This window comes from Vicugna pacos, chromosome 1, assembly GCF_048564905.1.
Source record: "Vicugna pacos chromosome 1, VicPac4, whole genome shotgun sequence".
Lineage (NCBI taxonomy): Eukaryota > Metazoa > Chordata > Mammalia > Artiodactyla > Camelidae > Vicugna > Vicugna pacos.
In genome coordinates, this window is record NC_132987.1 from 113,443,736 (window position 1) to 113,460,653 (window position 16,918).

Below are 16,918 nucleotides of genomic sequence, written 5' to 3' on the forward strand. Positions count from 1 at the left end.
AATTCAGGTCCAACGTAGTGCATTTAGAGTAATTTTTAGGGGGGAGGGTATAGCTCAAGTGATAGAGTGCATGCTTAGCATACACGAGGTCCTAGGTTCAATCCCCAGTACCTCCTCTATAAATAAATAAATAATAATTTTTAATTAGTTGATTCATATCTTTCTCTTTCTGTCTATATTTGTATATAGATATTCATCTGTGTATGGTATACATACACACATATATGCCTTACAATACTGTGTTGTGAACAGGGCAGTAATTTCTCCCTGTGGACTCTTTAAATGTCACTCCAACACAGCCATGGAAATTACACTCGGAGAGGCATGTGAAATTGAAGGATCGATTACACTCACAGGTCCTACAGGAGGGAGACATGGCACGCCATGCCAGGGACCAGATGGCACAGGCCCCCAGGGATCAGAAATTTGTAGATTTAGAAGTAACGTTTCAGAAGCCAGCAAACTGATCCAGATTAACACTCCGCTGGTTCTTTTCGGGAAGTGTTGTGCTCATTTCTGTAAAAAACGCTTCCATGGTGCCCTCAGACTTGGGGACAAATGATTAATGATATAGTCCCCATCGTGACGATGAGCCGGTCCTTGGGGTAGTTTCGTAGAATGGGAAGGCCAGCATCATCTTCTCTTTTCCAGATGTCTTAGTCTTAAATCCAAAGCAAGGCTCAGCTGGGAAGCAGTGGATTTGGGGCTGCTTGTCCTTGCCTGTTTGGGGGCTCCCTTTTCCACAGAACTTGGACTCCCAATCTCTTTTCCTCCTGGTCCTCCCATACTGTCCGAGGGATGAAATCGATGAGCTCACCTGCTGTGTAAGATGCCCTACCAACGCTATTTCTTATCACCTGGACACCAACCCTGTAAAGTTGGTGTAAGTGAGAAAACTGTAATCTAAAGCAGTTATGTTTAACATGCCCGAATAAGCATCTGAGCTGAGGGGTTTCAGAGCCCAAATTCCCTCCATCATAGCCTGCGGCCCCCTCTCTGTGTTGGGGCGTCTTACCCAGCACAGAACTCTTTGGAGCATCACACCAGTCTGCCCACAGCCCCGTCCCCTCTCCCACGCACACCAGCACGTGGAAACTTGCCTGCCTGTGAGCATTCCATAAAAGCCCACTTCATCTCTGCTTTCCACTTGTGCTAATGCAGTTTTTAAAAGTCAGTGGCATAATGAAGAATGGGGACTTGTAGGCTAATTAATGAGACTTCTTATCCCTTTTGTCTTCTTAGTAATTTAACTCCCTTCAGTTGTAGCCTTTCAGTAGCAAGGTCAAAGAAGTGAGTCCCCCAGGGAGAACTGAAGGTCACGTGGAACGGTGTCAACACCCAGCGCAAACCAGTGAGATGTGTTTGGTGAAAGTTTTTGGATCTCCTCAAAGATCTACTGGCTTCTGACTTAACACAAGTACCAGTTGACAGAATGCTGGAGTGTTAGTCGGGGGAGGCCAGCTGCTGAAACCAACAACTCCCAGACCTCGGAGGAATAATGGGGACAGAACATTACTTCTTGTTCGTGCCCTGGTCCAGTGGGCTTGGACGAGGTGGGAGGCTGTGCTCCGTGCCGTCATTCAGGGACCCAGGGTCCTTCCATCTCGTGCTTCCCCCATTTTCTAGGACCTCGGAGTCTGTCCTTGTCCTTCTGTCTTCCATGTGTGACAGCAGATGAGGAGAGAAAGGGCGTAGAGAGTAACACGGGGGTCTCGAGGGCCAGACCTGCAGGTGGCAAACGTCACTTCTGCCCTCTTTCCATCGGCCAGCACTTTCCACTGGTCCCATATTGTAAGGAAGCCGGGAAAGCTTGCTCCTCCCATGTTCTTGGCAAGAAATGTGTTGTCTCTGCCCCGTTTAGTCTCTCACTTTACCTCTGTCCTCCTCTGGCTTGTTTTGGGGCCAGAGTCTGAGCTCATTCCTTAAGAGCAGCACAACCACGTTGGTCGCCCTGTCCCCGTGATTTCCCGCAGACGTGGAAGAGACAGTCTGAGGGTTCCGGTCCTTCTCGTAATTAACCTCCAGATTCCATTTTTTTGTGTGCCAAACTGGAGACTAGAGAAGGGACTTAAAGTCTAAATTCACTTTTTGATCTTAATGCTCTTGGGAGGGTGGGGCCCAGTCATGAGCCCTTTATCCACTGTGGGGGCCTTTCCTGCGTCCTGAGAATCCCTGACTCACTGCCCTAAAGCCGCGTGGGCTGCACTTCCTTGTGCGTTAGTCAGTTTTCTAAACACACTCACAAACACAAAAGACAGAAATGCCCTTTTCTGGAAAAGAACTTGAAACATGTAGAAACATCTTTGAGTATTTGTGAATAAAAGGGTGTAGTCTCTTATCGAAAGTATGAACCGAGAGGCGGTGCTACTTTATTTGGAAAAAAAAAAACGGGGTTTGGGGGCAAGGACAATACAATTGAATTCCATTCTGTTCCCAGAAGTAAGGCTGTGAAATTGGCCGCTGGTGACTAGGGGACTTGAGCGCACGGATGTGGGGCCAGGGGCTGGTGCGCTTGTATCCTGCGCTTGGAGTGACTCAGGCAACGTCAGCCCTTGGGAAACCTGGAGTTTTGTGGAGAGTGTCTGGCTTCAGAGGAGGAAGAATTTGCAGCCTATTTGGCCTCTTTTAAATATTAGTAACTTTTAAGACCTCATTTATTTAAGAGAAGGAAAGAGGGGAAGAAAGGAGGGGAGGGAGGGAGGGAAGGCAAAATTTCTTTTCCCTCCAAGCTCAGCAGTGGCTTCTCTGGACCGTGAGTGTGGCTGCTGGGCCGTGAGCTTGTCTCTGAGCAGACTGTCTGGTGACTGATGCTCAGAGCAGAGGAGGCTGACTCGAAGTATGATTTGCATTGCATGCGTGAGAGTTCTGCGTAAATTCATGTTCTTCAAGATTTAACATATTTATTCTCCTAATTAATTTATTTGTTATTAATAATTTATGTATTATCTATTAAGATCTATTAATTTAACAATATAAAAGCAATAGCTTAGTGTTGTGGAGTGGTTTATGGTGGATGGAAGATGCTGTATGCCCACACTAGTATTTGACCCTCACAAGAAAACATGAGGACACTAGTTCTGAGAGGTGATGGTCACAGTCACACACCTTAATAACAAGATTATACTGTATAGCACAGGGAAATATATACAAGATCTTGTGGTAGCTCGCAGCGAAAAGAGAATGTGACAGTGAATATATGGATGTTCATGTATAACTGAAAGGTTGTGCACTACACTGGAATTTGACACAACACTGTAAAATGACTATAATGCAATAAAAAAAATGTTAAAAAAAATTCCAAGTTGAACTCTGATCTTGGAGCCTTTGATGCACTGCTTCCCACTTCTTCCCTCTCCATCACCCACCTTGGGATGAGGATTCCCCAGCCATCTGGGATTCTGAACTGCCTTCAGAAATCGTCCAAGTTAGTTGCGGCTCTTAGCACTGACTGTGCTTGACAGAACCCAGTGCATGTTCCCTTCAGAATAATGTGCTTAACAATCGCCCTCAGATGCTTCATGCAAAAAAAGGGGGTGCTGGGGGGCTGGTCAGATACGTGTGTTAGATTCTGTCCACTATGTCCCTCCCCTCGCCCCAGGGCGCGGTGGCACATCTGTATCTCTGTGAAGAACTGAAGGGCGGGAGTTGTGTTTGGCTGGGTTTAGCCCAAACGTTCCAAGCTTATTTTGCATAGAACCTCCTTTTTGCCCTGCGTAACACCCATTCCTCCCATGGAACACCTTGCCTTCCTCCCTCCCCCATTTTTTGAAAATCCGTCATTCTCGTCATTCAGTGATCCCCGGATTGTTTGTGTATAAATGGGTTTTCCTTGTTTCATTTCTTTTTTTGGGTGGGGGTAGGTAATTGGGTTTATTTGTTTATTTATTTTGAGAGGGGGTTCTGGGGATTGAACCCAGGACCTCATGCATACTAAGCATGCACTCTACTGCTTGAGCTATACCCTCCCCCTTAAATGGGTTTTCCTTGTGAATGCGATGGGGTGATGATCCCGAACGACTTCCCCGTGTCCTTCTGAAGACAGAGAAGAACTTGTGCCACTCTTAGGGGTTCACGTGCCATGAACTATTCACCTACCTTTAAAAAAAGGAAACTTAAAAGCCTTTGTCTAAACTACTCTAAGACTGGCCCAAACCAAGCCTTTCTGTGGCCCGGGCTGTAGGAGTTTCTGCTGATACACGATGGAGGGTTCACCAGTCCAGAAAGCTTCTTAAGTTAAACAGAAGCTGCTCCAAGGCCTCTGGGTCATGTGGAAGTGACAAAAAGTCGACACCCTCCCATCCTTCCCTCTCCCCTGGTTTAAACAAGGATCAACGGAGCATTTCCAGGCCATACCAGACTCTGAGGAGTGATTTCTTAACAGAGTGTACACTTCTCCCTTCTTTCAGGGTGGTAAATATTTGCCCACAAATACACTGTTCAGTTGTGAAAACGCTGGCTGAGAGTATCAACACAGTAATTATTTTTGACCGACCCAGTGTGGTGGGGCGTTTGCTACAGAGAGAACTGTTAACAAAAAGCTGTGTCTTTAGAAAGGATCTCATTTGAACCAGCCAAGAAACTAAGGTGTGGGGAAGCTGAGTGTTCTGGCCCGAATGTTTGTGTCTATCCCCTTCCCCTAAATTTATGTATTAAAACTCTAACTCCCAGAGCGGGTGGTATTAAAAGGTGGGGCCTTTGGGAGATGCTCAAGTCATGAGGGTGGAGCCTTCATGAATAAGATTCATGAATCCCATTAATCTCTTACAAAAGGGACCCTACAGAGTTCCCCTGTCCCTTCTACCATGTGAAGTTGCAGTGAGAAGGGGCCAGCGCTGAACCAGGAAGAGGGTTCCCACCACAACGTGGCCATGCTGGTGCCTTGACCTTAGACTTCCAGCCCCAGACCTGTGAGAAATGGCTTTCTGTTTTTTGTCAGCCACCCTCTCCGTGCTGTTTTGGCACAGCAGTCAGTATGGACTAAGACACCAAGTAATGTGTTGACTCTACCCAACACATTGGAAAGAGGGCATGTGTTCATTGGGGAAGCCGGATAGCACGCTGGAAGGGGCTTTAGACTGGGAGCAGGTCATGTTTCATCTGCCCCTTGTTCAAGATCAACCTTGGCAGCAGGCCTTTGCTTCCCCCAGCTCCTACCTGCGTCCTGGGAGATGCAGGATCCAGAGGGCATCTTTCCAGCTCCTGGCATCTCACTTCCAATAACCTCCTCCACCCACCTCGTGTACCGTCTTCCGTGGCCACGTCCACGGACATTCATCACCTGCAACTGCTCCACCTTGAAATCTGTTCAGACAGATTTTGGGCACAAGCTCTGGGCCTGCAGAGTTCTCTCCAGCTGGCTGGTGTGACTGGCCCCGCTCTGACCTCTGGACCTCAGCAGGACCTCTGTTCCCCCGGGCCTGTGCGTGCTCGTTTCCTTCTCTTTGTTTAGCTTGGAGCCCACAGTCCATCAAATCAAGCTGTTTCTTGCTAATACCTACTTTCAATTTTGTTTGACCTTAACTCACAGGAAGAAATATAATTTACATATGACCCAGGACATGTGCATATGTATTTATACACACACACACACACACACACATACATACGTGCATAAACCTTTCCCAAACCCAACCCAGTCATAACTATTTAAAAATCTCTCCCTGGGCATCAGTTCTTATGACCATAGCTTTATTTCTCTCCTCATCTTCACCAAGTGGTTGAAAGGGCCATCTGTGTAAACTGCTGGTTTCTTACGGCTGCTGTAACAAATTACCCCACACTTAGTGGCTTGGAACAGCACAGGCTTATTCTCGTACAGTTCTGGAGGTCAGAAGTCTAAAATCAAGGTGTTGGCAGGGCTGCATTCCTTCTGGAGGCTTCAGGGCACAGTCTGTTTCCTTGCCTTTTCCAGTTTCTAGAAACCAGCTACGTTTTTGGCTCATGGCTGCACCGTGCCAGCCTCTGGTTCTGTTGCCACATCTCCTTTTTCTGACTTTGACCTTCTCGCCTCCCTCTTATAAGGACCTTTGTCTTTATGTTGGTCCCTCCTAGATCATCCAGGATCATCTCGCCATCTCAAGATCTTAATCATAACTGCAAAGTCCCATTTACAATGTAAAGCCACATATTCACAGGTTCTGGGGCTTGGTACCTGTGGACATTTTAGGGGTGGAGCATTATTCTGTCTGTCACGTGAACCATCTTCAATTTCCTTAACTTCCACTCATTTTTCAACCTTTTCTAAAGAAGCTTCTGTTTCCCGCTCACCGCCCCAAATGCCTCTCTAAATGGTCCTTGATGGTCTCCGTGGTGCTGAAAGCAGCGGGAAGTTCTGATTGTCTTTCCTGACCTCTTAGCATCTTGCGACCGATCAGAACGGGGTACAGGAAGGCACCTGTGAGGGCTGACAGCCCGTCCTCATGAGCGTTTCCTGCTGTCAATGTAGAGGACGGTCTAGTGTGGATGGGGTCGGCTGCAGAAGACAGTGATCCATGACTCCCCTTCCCCCATAAATCAGCCACAGACTCCATAGTGTCTAGACTTTCTTTATTAGTATAAAGTTTTGGCCACATAACTGCAGATATAGGTTGGTTTTTTAAAAACACTTTTGTTGTGGTGTAATCCTGGTACAGTAAACTACGCATATTTCATATGTACGATTTGATGACTTTTGATAGATGTGTGCACCCATGAAACCACCACCAGAATCAAGATAGCTCACATTCCCATCACTCCCCAAGAGGTGCAAATTTCAAATTCCCAATTTATCCCTTCCCGCCCCCTATAGGTAAAGGTTTTTTTAAACAAACATTTTAAAGTATCTACCAACACCAAAGTGCATAGATCCTAAGTGTGTAGCTGGGTGAACTTTCACAAAATAAAACATGCATCCACCCTTCCGGTTAAGAAGCAGAACTTTGCCAGTCCACGTGAACTCCCCCTCAAACCCCTCCCCTGTCACTAACCGCTGTCCTCCCCAAAGCAGTGCTATCCTGGGAAGGCATGGGTGGTCTTTAAACTTTTTCTTTTTTAAATAGACTTTCTTTGCAAAATTGAGAGAAAGTTCAGAAATTTCCCGTATACCCCTGTCCCCACACATGCACAGCCTCCCCCACTGTCAACACCACAGTGAACCCGCTTTGACGCCTGATTCTCACAGAGTCCATAGTCTCCACTGGGATTCGTCCTTTGTCTGGTACATTCCGCGGGTGTTGACAAATGCGTAATGACACGCATCCCCCATTGGAGTATCACACAGGATGGAGTGTCACACAAATCCTCTGTGCTCCACCTCTTCGTCCCTCTCTCCCCCAAACCTCTGGCAACCACGAATGTTTTTACATGTCTCCATGGTTTTGCCTTTTCCAGAACGTCATACAGTTGGGATCACGCAGTATGGACGCTTTTCATGCTGGTTTCTTTCACTTAGTAATGCTGTGTGTTTACATGTCTTCCGTGTCTGCTGTGGCTTCATAGCTCACTTTGTTTTAGTGCCGAATAATATTCCGTTGTTGGACCTAGGCATAGGTTTTCAAAGAAAGAAGTGGACTGAGTCTGGAGCAGGTTTTACTGCTACAGTGCCTTCTTTGTCCTTGTGCAGTGTTAAGGCTGGTATCCTGGGAGGGAGGCTCCCCTCTCGCCTCAAAGTACAGAAGGGCTCGAAAGACCTCGAGTCTGTCAATTCCGTGCAGTGAGTTTCTGCCTCCCAAAGATCACTCTCACAAGACGAATGTGGTACACAGCAGGGCTCGGGCCACTGTACTGTACTCGTGTTGTGTTCTGATGTAAATGGTCCCACAGAGCTCAAGTTCGTTTACTGGGGATGGAGGACAGACCACATGACAGATGGAGGAAAGAAAGGTGATGGCCCGAACACAGAGGAAGTTTCTCATTCTTGTAACAGTCTGTGGAACAGGCAGCAATTCCCTCCGTGAATCCGGGACCCAGCCCCCTTCCATCTTGTGGCTCTACGAGCCCCAGGGCCTTATCATTACCTTCATTTAGCCAGAGTAACACATGGTCTTGTGGACGAACCATAAACATGAAGCTGAAGTCACGGTCCCATAACTAATTTAACATTTCAGTCAGCTGATCATCCTTTATGGTCCTGGTGAGTGATGGGGTGATGGACAAGAAAGTTTTAATGACGAAGATGAAAAGACTCAAGAAAGGGGGTACCAGCCAGGGGAGTTTCCACGTGGGTACCGGCTGGGGGGCAGCATCAGGGCCACCCTGAGTTCCCTGGTTTGGCTCATAACAGGATGCTGAAATCCCACAAAGGAGGCTGCAACTCTCACAAATAGTGGCTTTATCGGGACCTACCTGTGTGTCCTGCAGGAGGACGCTGACCTGGGCCCCCAGAGGGTCTCTGCCTGACCTTTCTCGGTGGGGTTCACCGTATGAATGACGACATTCCAGCAAGCAGGACCCTGACTCCCTTCCCTGCTGCCTGAGGGCAGTTCTGCTGCTCCAGTTAGACTCTGCTTCTCGAAGTGAAGTTGAATCAGGGTAGCTGATTTCTTGGCCATTCTTATGATGGTTTTTAAGGGCAAGAAAAAAAAAAAAACAAGTTGCAGCGAGAGACCTAAGGTCTGGATGAAGTGTGCTGGGCGGGTGCCCAGTCTCCATCTTCAGATGGGCGAGTGTGGATGGGCACAGCTGCCCACCTACAGCAAAGCATCTCAGTGCCTTTTCTCTGACCATCAGGGACACCCGGGGAGCTGGACGGGGTGCCTTTGGCGGAGCATTGCAGTCCAGAGGATTTTGAAACCTAAGCAGGAGTAGCTCGAGCACAGCCCATCTGTGTGGGAACTGGGGAGCCGTGACACGGCCTTCCTCCACACCCACTCCTCCCGCTCGGAGGCCGAGGGCTGCCAAGCCCGTCTCCCACACACCTCACCAGAAAGTCCCTGGCTCCCCTCCCAGCCGCCTTGCACTTGACCTCGTGAGGTGTGAGAAGGAGGAAAGGAATCTACATTTCAGATGAACCTTCCTTCCTCCTTTCTGAGCCACGGTCCGGGCCGCCGGCGCCTGCCAGGCCATCTGCGTAGCACATCAGAACTCAGGGCCCGCTCGGCTGCCCCCGCCCGCTGGAGCTGCAGGGATCGGGGGCCTGTGTGAGTTTGCGGGGGCTGCAGGAACAAATGCCCACCAGCTTGGGTGACTGAAAACAACAGTAATGTCCTCTCTCACGGTTCTGGAGGCCAGAAGTTAGAGATCAAGGTGTCGCCAGGGCCACGCTGTCTCGGAAGTTCTAAGGAAGAATCTTTCCTTGCCTCTTCCAGCATTTGGTGGCTCCTGGCAGTCCATGGTGTTCCTGGCTTGTCGGGACATCGCTCTGGTCTTTAAGAGGCAGTCTCCCTCTGCGTCTCTTCTTATCAAGACTCCTGTCATCAAGGATTAAGGGCCTGTCTTACTCCAGTGTGACTTCATCTTAGCTAATTACATCTGCGATGACCCTATTTCCGGATACGATCACATCCCGAGGTTCCAAGTGAACGTGAATTTGGGGGAGACACTGTTCGACCCATAACAAAGCCCTGCCATCCACCCCTTGCCCTCCTTTCATTCTGTGCAAGGTGCCTGCAGGATTGAGGGCAGCGCCAGGAGTGGTTTCCTAAGATAAAATGTCACCCCCTCTCTCCAGGGAGGCCTAGTCTAGCTAGTGGGAGATGAGAGAACTCCGTCTCCCTCAGGACAGGCATCCACATGCCCCGGGGACACCCACTCGCAATTTTTTCCTGCTTTATAGAGACACTTTGGGATTTCTTGGCCCCTGACCAGTCCCTTAGTGCTTCCTGGAAGGAAAGATCTCTCGGAGCCTTGCAGCGGGCCATCCCAGACTGAGGTTTCCAGCCCAGACGTGAAGACTGGCACCTGCTCCCTCTGCCCCAGCTCCGGGCTTGGCTGGTGTCCTCTCTGGGGAGCAGCAGAGGAAGCTCCGATCCACACCTTCCTCACTGACCAGCCCCTTCCCTGGGGGGAGCCGAGGGCCTCCTGCTCTGAAACCCCTGAAGGAACAGAGCGATCCCGGGCCTCTTGTAACCTGGCTGAATATTTTCCAGGTTACCTAACCAAGCTCCTGCAAAACCACACTGCCTATGCCTGCGACGGGGACCACTTGAAGCTTCAGTGCCCTCGGCATTCTACGATAAGTGTCCAGTCGGCATTTTACGGGCAAGATTACCAAACGTGTAGCACACAGCCACCTGCCTCCCAGCGGGAAGACAGCTTAACCTGTGTGGCGCCCACCACGCTGCAGGTATTGCCTTCTGTAGCTGTTTCAAGATGACAAAACGATTTTCTCTCTCCCTCTCTGTCTCTGTCTCTCTCTGTGTATATACTTGTGATTTTATAGTTTATTCAAAGCAAACCTAGTCCATGAAAATCCCACTTTCTATGAATCACCAATTTTGCAGGTGAGCTATTCTTTGCTTCTCAAAAGGATTCCTTACCAAACAGGTCTAAATAGAATCCCTGCTTATCGGAGAGCTCCCTTAATACACGTGCCAGATGAATTTTTTCATAGCCATAGTGCTCCCTGCAGGAAAGCAGAGTACAGCCATGTGGGGCTTCAGCCTCCAAGCCTGTATCTCTTGTCAGCACCCCAGGAGTGAGACAAGGCTGTGGATGCTTTAGTGGAAACCGCAAGGCAGACATCGGAGGTCATATCAAATTCTTAGAAAACGCACTCAGGGAAGCCAAACATCGATAATTATCTTTTTTGGGTGTTTTTGTTTTGTTTATTTATGGTTTGCTTCTCCAGTTGTAGGTAATCTCATCTGGGGCACTTTGGGCAGTCTCTGCCTTCTGGATGGTACCAGGAATTAGGGTGGGGGTTTGACTCATTCTTTTTTTTGGTTGGTGATAGGGAAATATTTTGTCTATGAGGAGGTCAAAACGAATACAAAAGTGATGATGTTAGACTACTGTGGCTTTTAGTTATCCAAGCAAACTCTACTCTGCTGTCCCCAGCCCCTCAACATTGATAAGTCATTGGCCCAGATTACGGAGTCACTTGGCTTTCGATTTTTTTAATGCCTACAAATTTCCATATGAATCCGCTGAAGTCAGGGTGGGTAGAGCAGGTAGCAACTGGATGTCAGCTTGATATTGTCAGTTGTGGGAAGCGTGGGTGAAGGTAAACCCCTCGGAGGACTGAGGAGAAATGGACTTCGCTTTAACACTGTGCAGCGCTCCCTGAGGCCCGCAGCGGAGAGTGTGGTAATGGAAGGAGTTTTCTATTTGTGTAGTACGTCTTGCTTCCCTTCCAAGCACTGTAGCATCTCGGTAGTCATCTGATTGGTAAAGATAGCTGAGGAGCCAAAAGGGATGTGCTTGAGTGAATCCCCTGGTTCCTACACCCTGAGGAGAGACAACATGTCTTCTGGAGGCGAGCAGTGACCTTCCTTATGTGCCCAATCCTTCCCTGTGTCCCCAGATTCTCCACTTCCTCACCCCAGCAGTCCTGCCCACCCGTCCCTGGGACCTAGGCTGTCTGCTGCCCTCCTCGGTGCATAAAAAGAAAGTCGGCAAGAGCCGCCAGGGCGGAAGTTCACACTTCCACCTACTTTGTGCAAGTACGAGCTCCTGGCACCTGCAGTTCCAAAGTCTGGGCACCAACCTGTCCTTCAAGAGGGCGCCTGCCTCTGCCAGGCAGCCCCCGGGACGAGGATGTTCCCGTAACCAGGCAGACAAGTCAGCGTTTGTGAACACAATCCTGATGTTGTTCGGAGGTTTTGTTGGCCAGAAACCTCCCTGTGCGCTGCTCTTTCATCCAGAGATCAAAGGATCTTTTACTTTGTGTCTTTTAAGCGCGTTTGGGAGCCGAGGCAAGGTGCCTCCTCAGAGAGCTGTTGCGTCACGTGGGCGAGAACAGGTTGACATCGCACAGGAGGACCTCCCCTGATCTAGCCTGTGACTAAACGGCCGCGGGAAGTGGCCTGTGTGCATTTTTCAGCTGTCATCCCATTTGGAAGCTGCCCTGCCTCGGGTCCCATTCTGTGGTTGTAACCCAAGGAGCCATCCCGGGGCTCACCCTCAGCCACGAGGATGTGCACCATCATCTAGGGATCCTCAGGGCTTCCCCGGACACTGTCCCTGGTTTCATACACATCTGTGGGGCCCTTGAGGTGACACATGAGTCCAGGTAGGACCAGCGTCCTTTACAGAGATATTCCCTGAGCTGCTGTGAGAACTTGGCGACTCAGACAGGCTGGTGACTCTGTGCTAAATTCAGTCCAACAGTCATCAGTAGATTCTTGGGAACATGTGTACTGTATTTGATGTCCTTTCTACCAGAACCAAGCGAAGAAACTCTGTGTTTGTCACGGGCAGGGCCTGGTCCGATTGGGAGCTGGGAGGGCAGCACTGGGACGCTGGGCCTGTCTGCGACCCCGCGTTGAGGCTCCACAAGCTTCCGCGGAGCAGGGGAGGTCGGCCTGGAGAAGACTGGGGGAGACGCAGAGGAAAGCTTCTAAGCCAAGTGGGTGCCGCGCCCTTGAGGTTGGCGAGGGTGGGAATCAGCTTTTTTAGTTTTCACTTGTCGGCCTGGGTTTGGGTCTGGGCTTCCGAGGCATCCCCGGAAAGCTGAGTGCCCCTGCGGCCGGCGTGGGGCCGTCTCTAAGGCTGAGGAGCTGCAGTGACGGTCCCCATCCCCAGAGCGCCCTCTCAGCTTTGCAGCCAGGGGCCCCTCCCAGGCGGGGGCCCCCACCTCGCTTCCAGTCCACACTCTGCGGTGCCCTGATCTTGCCTCCGTCCCCAGCAGCCTCCAAATCAGTTTGCCAGAACCATCAGCAGGGGTGCCAGGCGAGGCGCACGGGAGGCTGCTTTTCTGACAGCCTGGCGCTGTTGGAGCAGACGTGTCCCTTTGGGAGAGGTGGGGCGCCGACCCCACCAGCCACGTGCGTGTGCTTCCGTCTGAGACGCAGCTCGTCTGGCTCAGAGGCTTCCTGTGTGAGCCCCCCGCCCGGCGGGCAGGTGCCCCTCCCTCCTCAGGGCCCGGAGCAGCCCAGGTGTGGGGTCTCGCAGACACTGCGTGTGGTTTTCAAGCCTGTCCCTTTTCTACCCCCTCATTTTAGAAGGTGCTGGACGAATGCCAGAACCAGCGGGCCTGCCACCTCTTGGTCAATAGCCGTGTTTTTGGACCTGACCTTTGTCCAGGAAGCAGTAAATACCTCCTGGTCTCCTTTAAATGCCAACCTAGTAAGTAACTTCCGAGGGGGACAACGGGGGAGTGTGTGGTGTGGGCGCCCCGTTTCATTCACACCTTGGACAAAAATTCTCTGCTAGTTGGCATTCGTTTAACTTTGCAGCTCTTGTTAATAGGAATGTTGGGGCTCATCCCATTTGGCCTTTTAGTTCGTGTGTATTTCTGTGTGTGTGCACGCTTACCTGTGTGTGTTCTTGCAAATCCCTGAATTTCTAAAAATTCTCCCTAATATGTAAAACTCAGTTGTACTGATGCCAAAGATGTCGGGGCATCAGGGTGGCAGGAGACTGCAGCTGCTCATCCCCAATGTGAGGACCCTGTCCTCCTTTTGAGGAAGGCGTGTTGTGAGGGTCCCCACCAGCTGAAGGGCAACTTGCTCCTCCAAGGGGGGCGGTGGCACAGCTCCCAGCCCAGCTCATGGTTCCAGATCTTTACAGACCAGCCCCTTCCCACTTTTGTCTTTGTTGGGGGCTCCTGAAACAGCGTCCTTTCCCAAGGAGAAAGAAAGAGGAAGAAAGAGGAAGAGGAATTGGCTGGAGCAACCTCTTCTGTCTGACTCTTGCACTTTTGTTCACTGACTTTCGCCATTTCTAACACATATGGGTTTTGTGGTTAACCCACTGCAGGCCAGAAACGGTTGCTCTTCAGGGAGTAGGTCACACCTCCAGGCACGGAGGGTCAGCCTGAGACAAGCCGTAGGTAATTACAGTTTCCAAGTAATACTTGAAAAACTTACTGAGAAGACAGTAGTGTTACAGCAACAACATTGAGCTAAACATAAAGGATGATATTTTAAAAATTCTGCACGGCCACTCCAATGTAATGGTCCTCATTTTTTTTTTTTTTTTGCATTATGTTCTCTGTTGGTTTCTGCTTCGGGAGCCCAGCATCTCCCAAGACCCTGGGTGGCCTGGGTTCCTGTGGTGGGTGAGGCGTCGGCCACGCTCATGCAATGGTCTCGGGCACACCTCTGTGGAGAAAACCCTGGATCCTTTAGGCAAACATCCAGGCTTCTGTCTCAAACCCTTACCTCAGACCCACGCGGTGGCTCAGCCCCCATGTTGTGCATTCAGACACACTCAGACTCACTCATATTCAGACGTACACCCACATACACCTATCAGACACTCAGTGCACATGCACAGACACTCACACATGCACACTGTCACACCCACATACACTGTTACACACAGATGCACTGTCACACACATAGTCACACACGTAGTCACACACACACACACACTTGCAAGTTCACACAATCACAGACTCCCACAAGCTGGCTCAAACTTTGCAGAACAGCCTAACTCCCTCCCCTCCCCTCTAGGAATTCTCACTAAGTCCTGCCTCCCTCAGTAGACTCAGGAAGATCACTTCCAGATGCCCATGCTCTTAGTGGCATCCTTCCACTGCTGACTCTCAAAAGTGACCACACCCTGCCCTGCCTTTGGCCACGCCCTTGACTGCCTTAGCTTTGCCTTCTTTTTCTCTTCCACCTGTTTATTGGGATATTCTCTCATGCTTTCTATGTGTTAGAAACCGTTCACAATAAAAAATTGAGCAAGACCAGCCTCTCGAAGAAGTGAAAGGCCTTTGTGAATTAGCAGAACCCCAGATAAGCCAGTGCTGGGAAACAGCCTTGTTTGTACGGTGGGCAGTTAAGTCTGTTTGCTAATCTCATCGTAGCAAACACTTATTAAGCACCTGCTATGCACAGGTGTGGCCAGGTGTTGGCTCTGAAGAGAACTCACATCTCACAAAGGATTCCTGGATGGTGGTTCTGTCTTGGGTGGTTTCCAACGTCCTTTCATCCAGTTAGCATTTACTCAGAGCTCCACATAGCTGGTTGCTTCTCAACCTTTAGACTCTAGGCCAAGTATCACCTTTCTCCAGAAAAATCATAACTGTCCAAAAAACATCTGAAGAAGACCCCTGTGCAAGAAGCTCAGAGGAGGACTTGACCTTGGCAGGAGTTCAGGGAAGACTTTCCTGGCAAGTGGTGTTGAACTCCTGGGGTGGGGTCAGGGCACAGGAAGACCACTCCTTACAGAAGCTTGTGACTGGAGGGTGCAGGGGGCTGGAGGGGGCAAAAGGAGCACCAGGCAGAGGCTGGAGCAGGACGCAGGGCCCTGACGGCCAGGGAAGGAGGTAGAGTCTCTCTCGAGGGCAGCATTTCTGCAGGGTGGGTCCTCAGTGGGGTTGGGACCCCCTCTGGCTGCCCCGTGTGTACAAATGAGAGGGGCAGAGCCTTTATATTTTAGTCGATTTTAGTTGATTTGAGCTACTGTAACAAAATGCCATTAATTAGGTGGCTTATAATCAACAGAAATGTATTTCTCTCAGTTCTGGAGGCTAAGAAGGCCAGGGTCAAGGTGCCAGCGGATTAGGTATCTGCCAAGGGGGCTGCTTCCTCACAGACAGCTGTCCTGCTTCCTGTAACCTCGCTAGGCGGAGGGAGGAGGAATCTCTGTGGGTTCTCTTTTATAAGGGCACTAATCCCATTCGTGAGGGCCCCACCCTCATGACCTAAGCACTTCCCAAAGGCCCCACCTCCTGACAGCACCACGTGGGCATTAGGATTTCAGCATATGCATTTTAGGGGAACACGAACATTCAGACCAGAGCACCTCGTGTGACCTAGACATTGGTGACCTGAGGCACTGCAGCTGGGGAGGCAGCTCCTTTTGCTGCTGTGAGAAAGAGGTGGAAGGGAGGTGGTCCCCACACCTTCCTGCCTCTTTTTCTGCAGCCTTTCTCATTTCTGGCAGCTCTTCTCCATGGTCCCAGGTCCAGCCCCTGCATAATAACACTCTGATTGTCCAGAGGCTCCCCTGATGCACCCAGGAGTGCATGAAGCCAGCTGTTAACACAGGAGCCAGTGGTACCCATCTCTTCCCAGCCTTGCCCGTGTACAGCAAAATCTGCCACGATGGCAGTATTTACGCCAGGGGGATCGATCGGCAAAGGCTACAAAACAGGGCTCGTTTATGTGTTTACTTTTGGAGAATATTTTACCAGGAATCCTTACTAGAACCTTCTTTTCCCGTTTCACCTCCTCCCTAAAGTTCATCACCTCCTTCCTGAATCTCATCCCCTCAGAGAATTTTGGTTCCAGTGAGTCTTTGATTTAGGCAGCTCTGGGTTCATATTTCTGTCTCCTGTGTAGCTGCTGTGTGACCTTTGGCAGGGGAGGGAAACTTTCTGAGGCCCCCTAACTCAATTGAAAAATGAAGACAAAGTACCTTCTGCATAGAGTCGTTGCAAAGACTGTGAAAATACAGTGCTGTATGTAAAATGCTTAGCACAGGGCCTGGCATAGAGTTGAGCTCAGTAATTGGTAGCTCTTCTTCCAAGAGGTAGGTTAAAGTAATTCTTGCTAAAGATGTGAATGACTGAAAGGCAGCGATGTACCATTGGTTGGGGGTGAGGGGGTGTGTTCTGCCCTGGGTGTCGGTCATAGTAGGGTGCACTGTCTGTTGAGAATTTAAGAACACAATAAAAGGGACTAAATATCTGTTTGCACGTGACCATTGCTGTGCGCTGCCAGCTGTAAATAACGTCAGTGATAACATATCCCCATCAAGGCAGATCCTCCCCTTGCCCGTCTTTGGAAGGCCCCGGCTGCTGTGTGTATGTGTCTATGTGTTATTAAGGAGTCACTCACATCGCCCTCTAATTGGGAGGGAGAATTGGTTGCTGTCGTCCCTTAAG

At 50.0% G+C, this 16,918-nt stretch overlaps 1 protein-coding gene across 3 annotated transcripts in view; it reads left to right on the top strand.

Annotated features, from left to right (window-relative positions):
- Positions 1 to 16,918, top strand: part of EVA1C (eva-1 homolog C) — an 81,610-nt gene that overhangs the window by 23,097 nt on the left and 41,595 nt on the right. For 2 of the 3 annotated variants that reach the window (XM_072968519.1, XM_072968528.1), the window contains exons 2-3: positions 10,065 to 10,261; positions 13,080 to 13,203. The exons of the other annotated variant lie outside the window; for it this stretch is intronic. In XM_072968519.1, the coding sequence (XP_072824620.1) occupies positions 10,065 to 10,261; positions 13,080 to 13,203 (321 nt within the window). The remainder of the gene's footprint in view (positions 1 to 10,064; positions 10,262 to 13,079; positions 13,204 to 16,918) is intronic. 3 annotated transcript variants of the gene reach the window in all.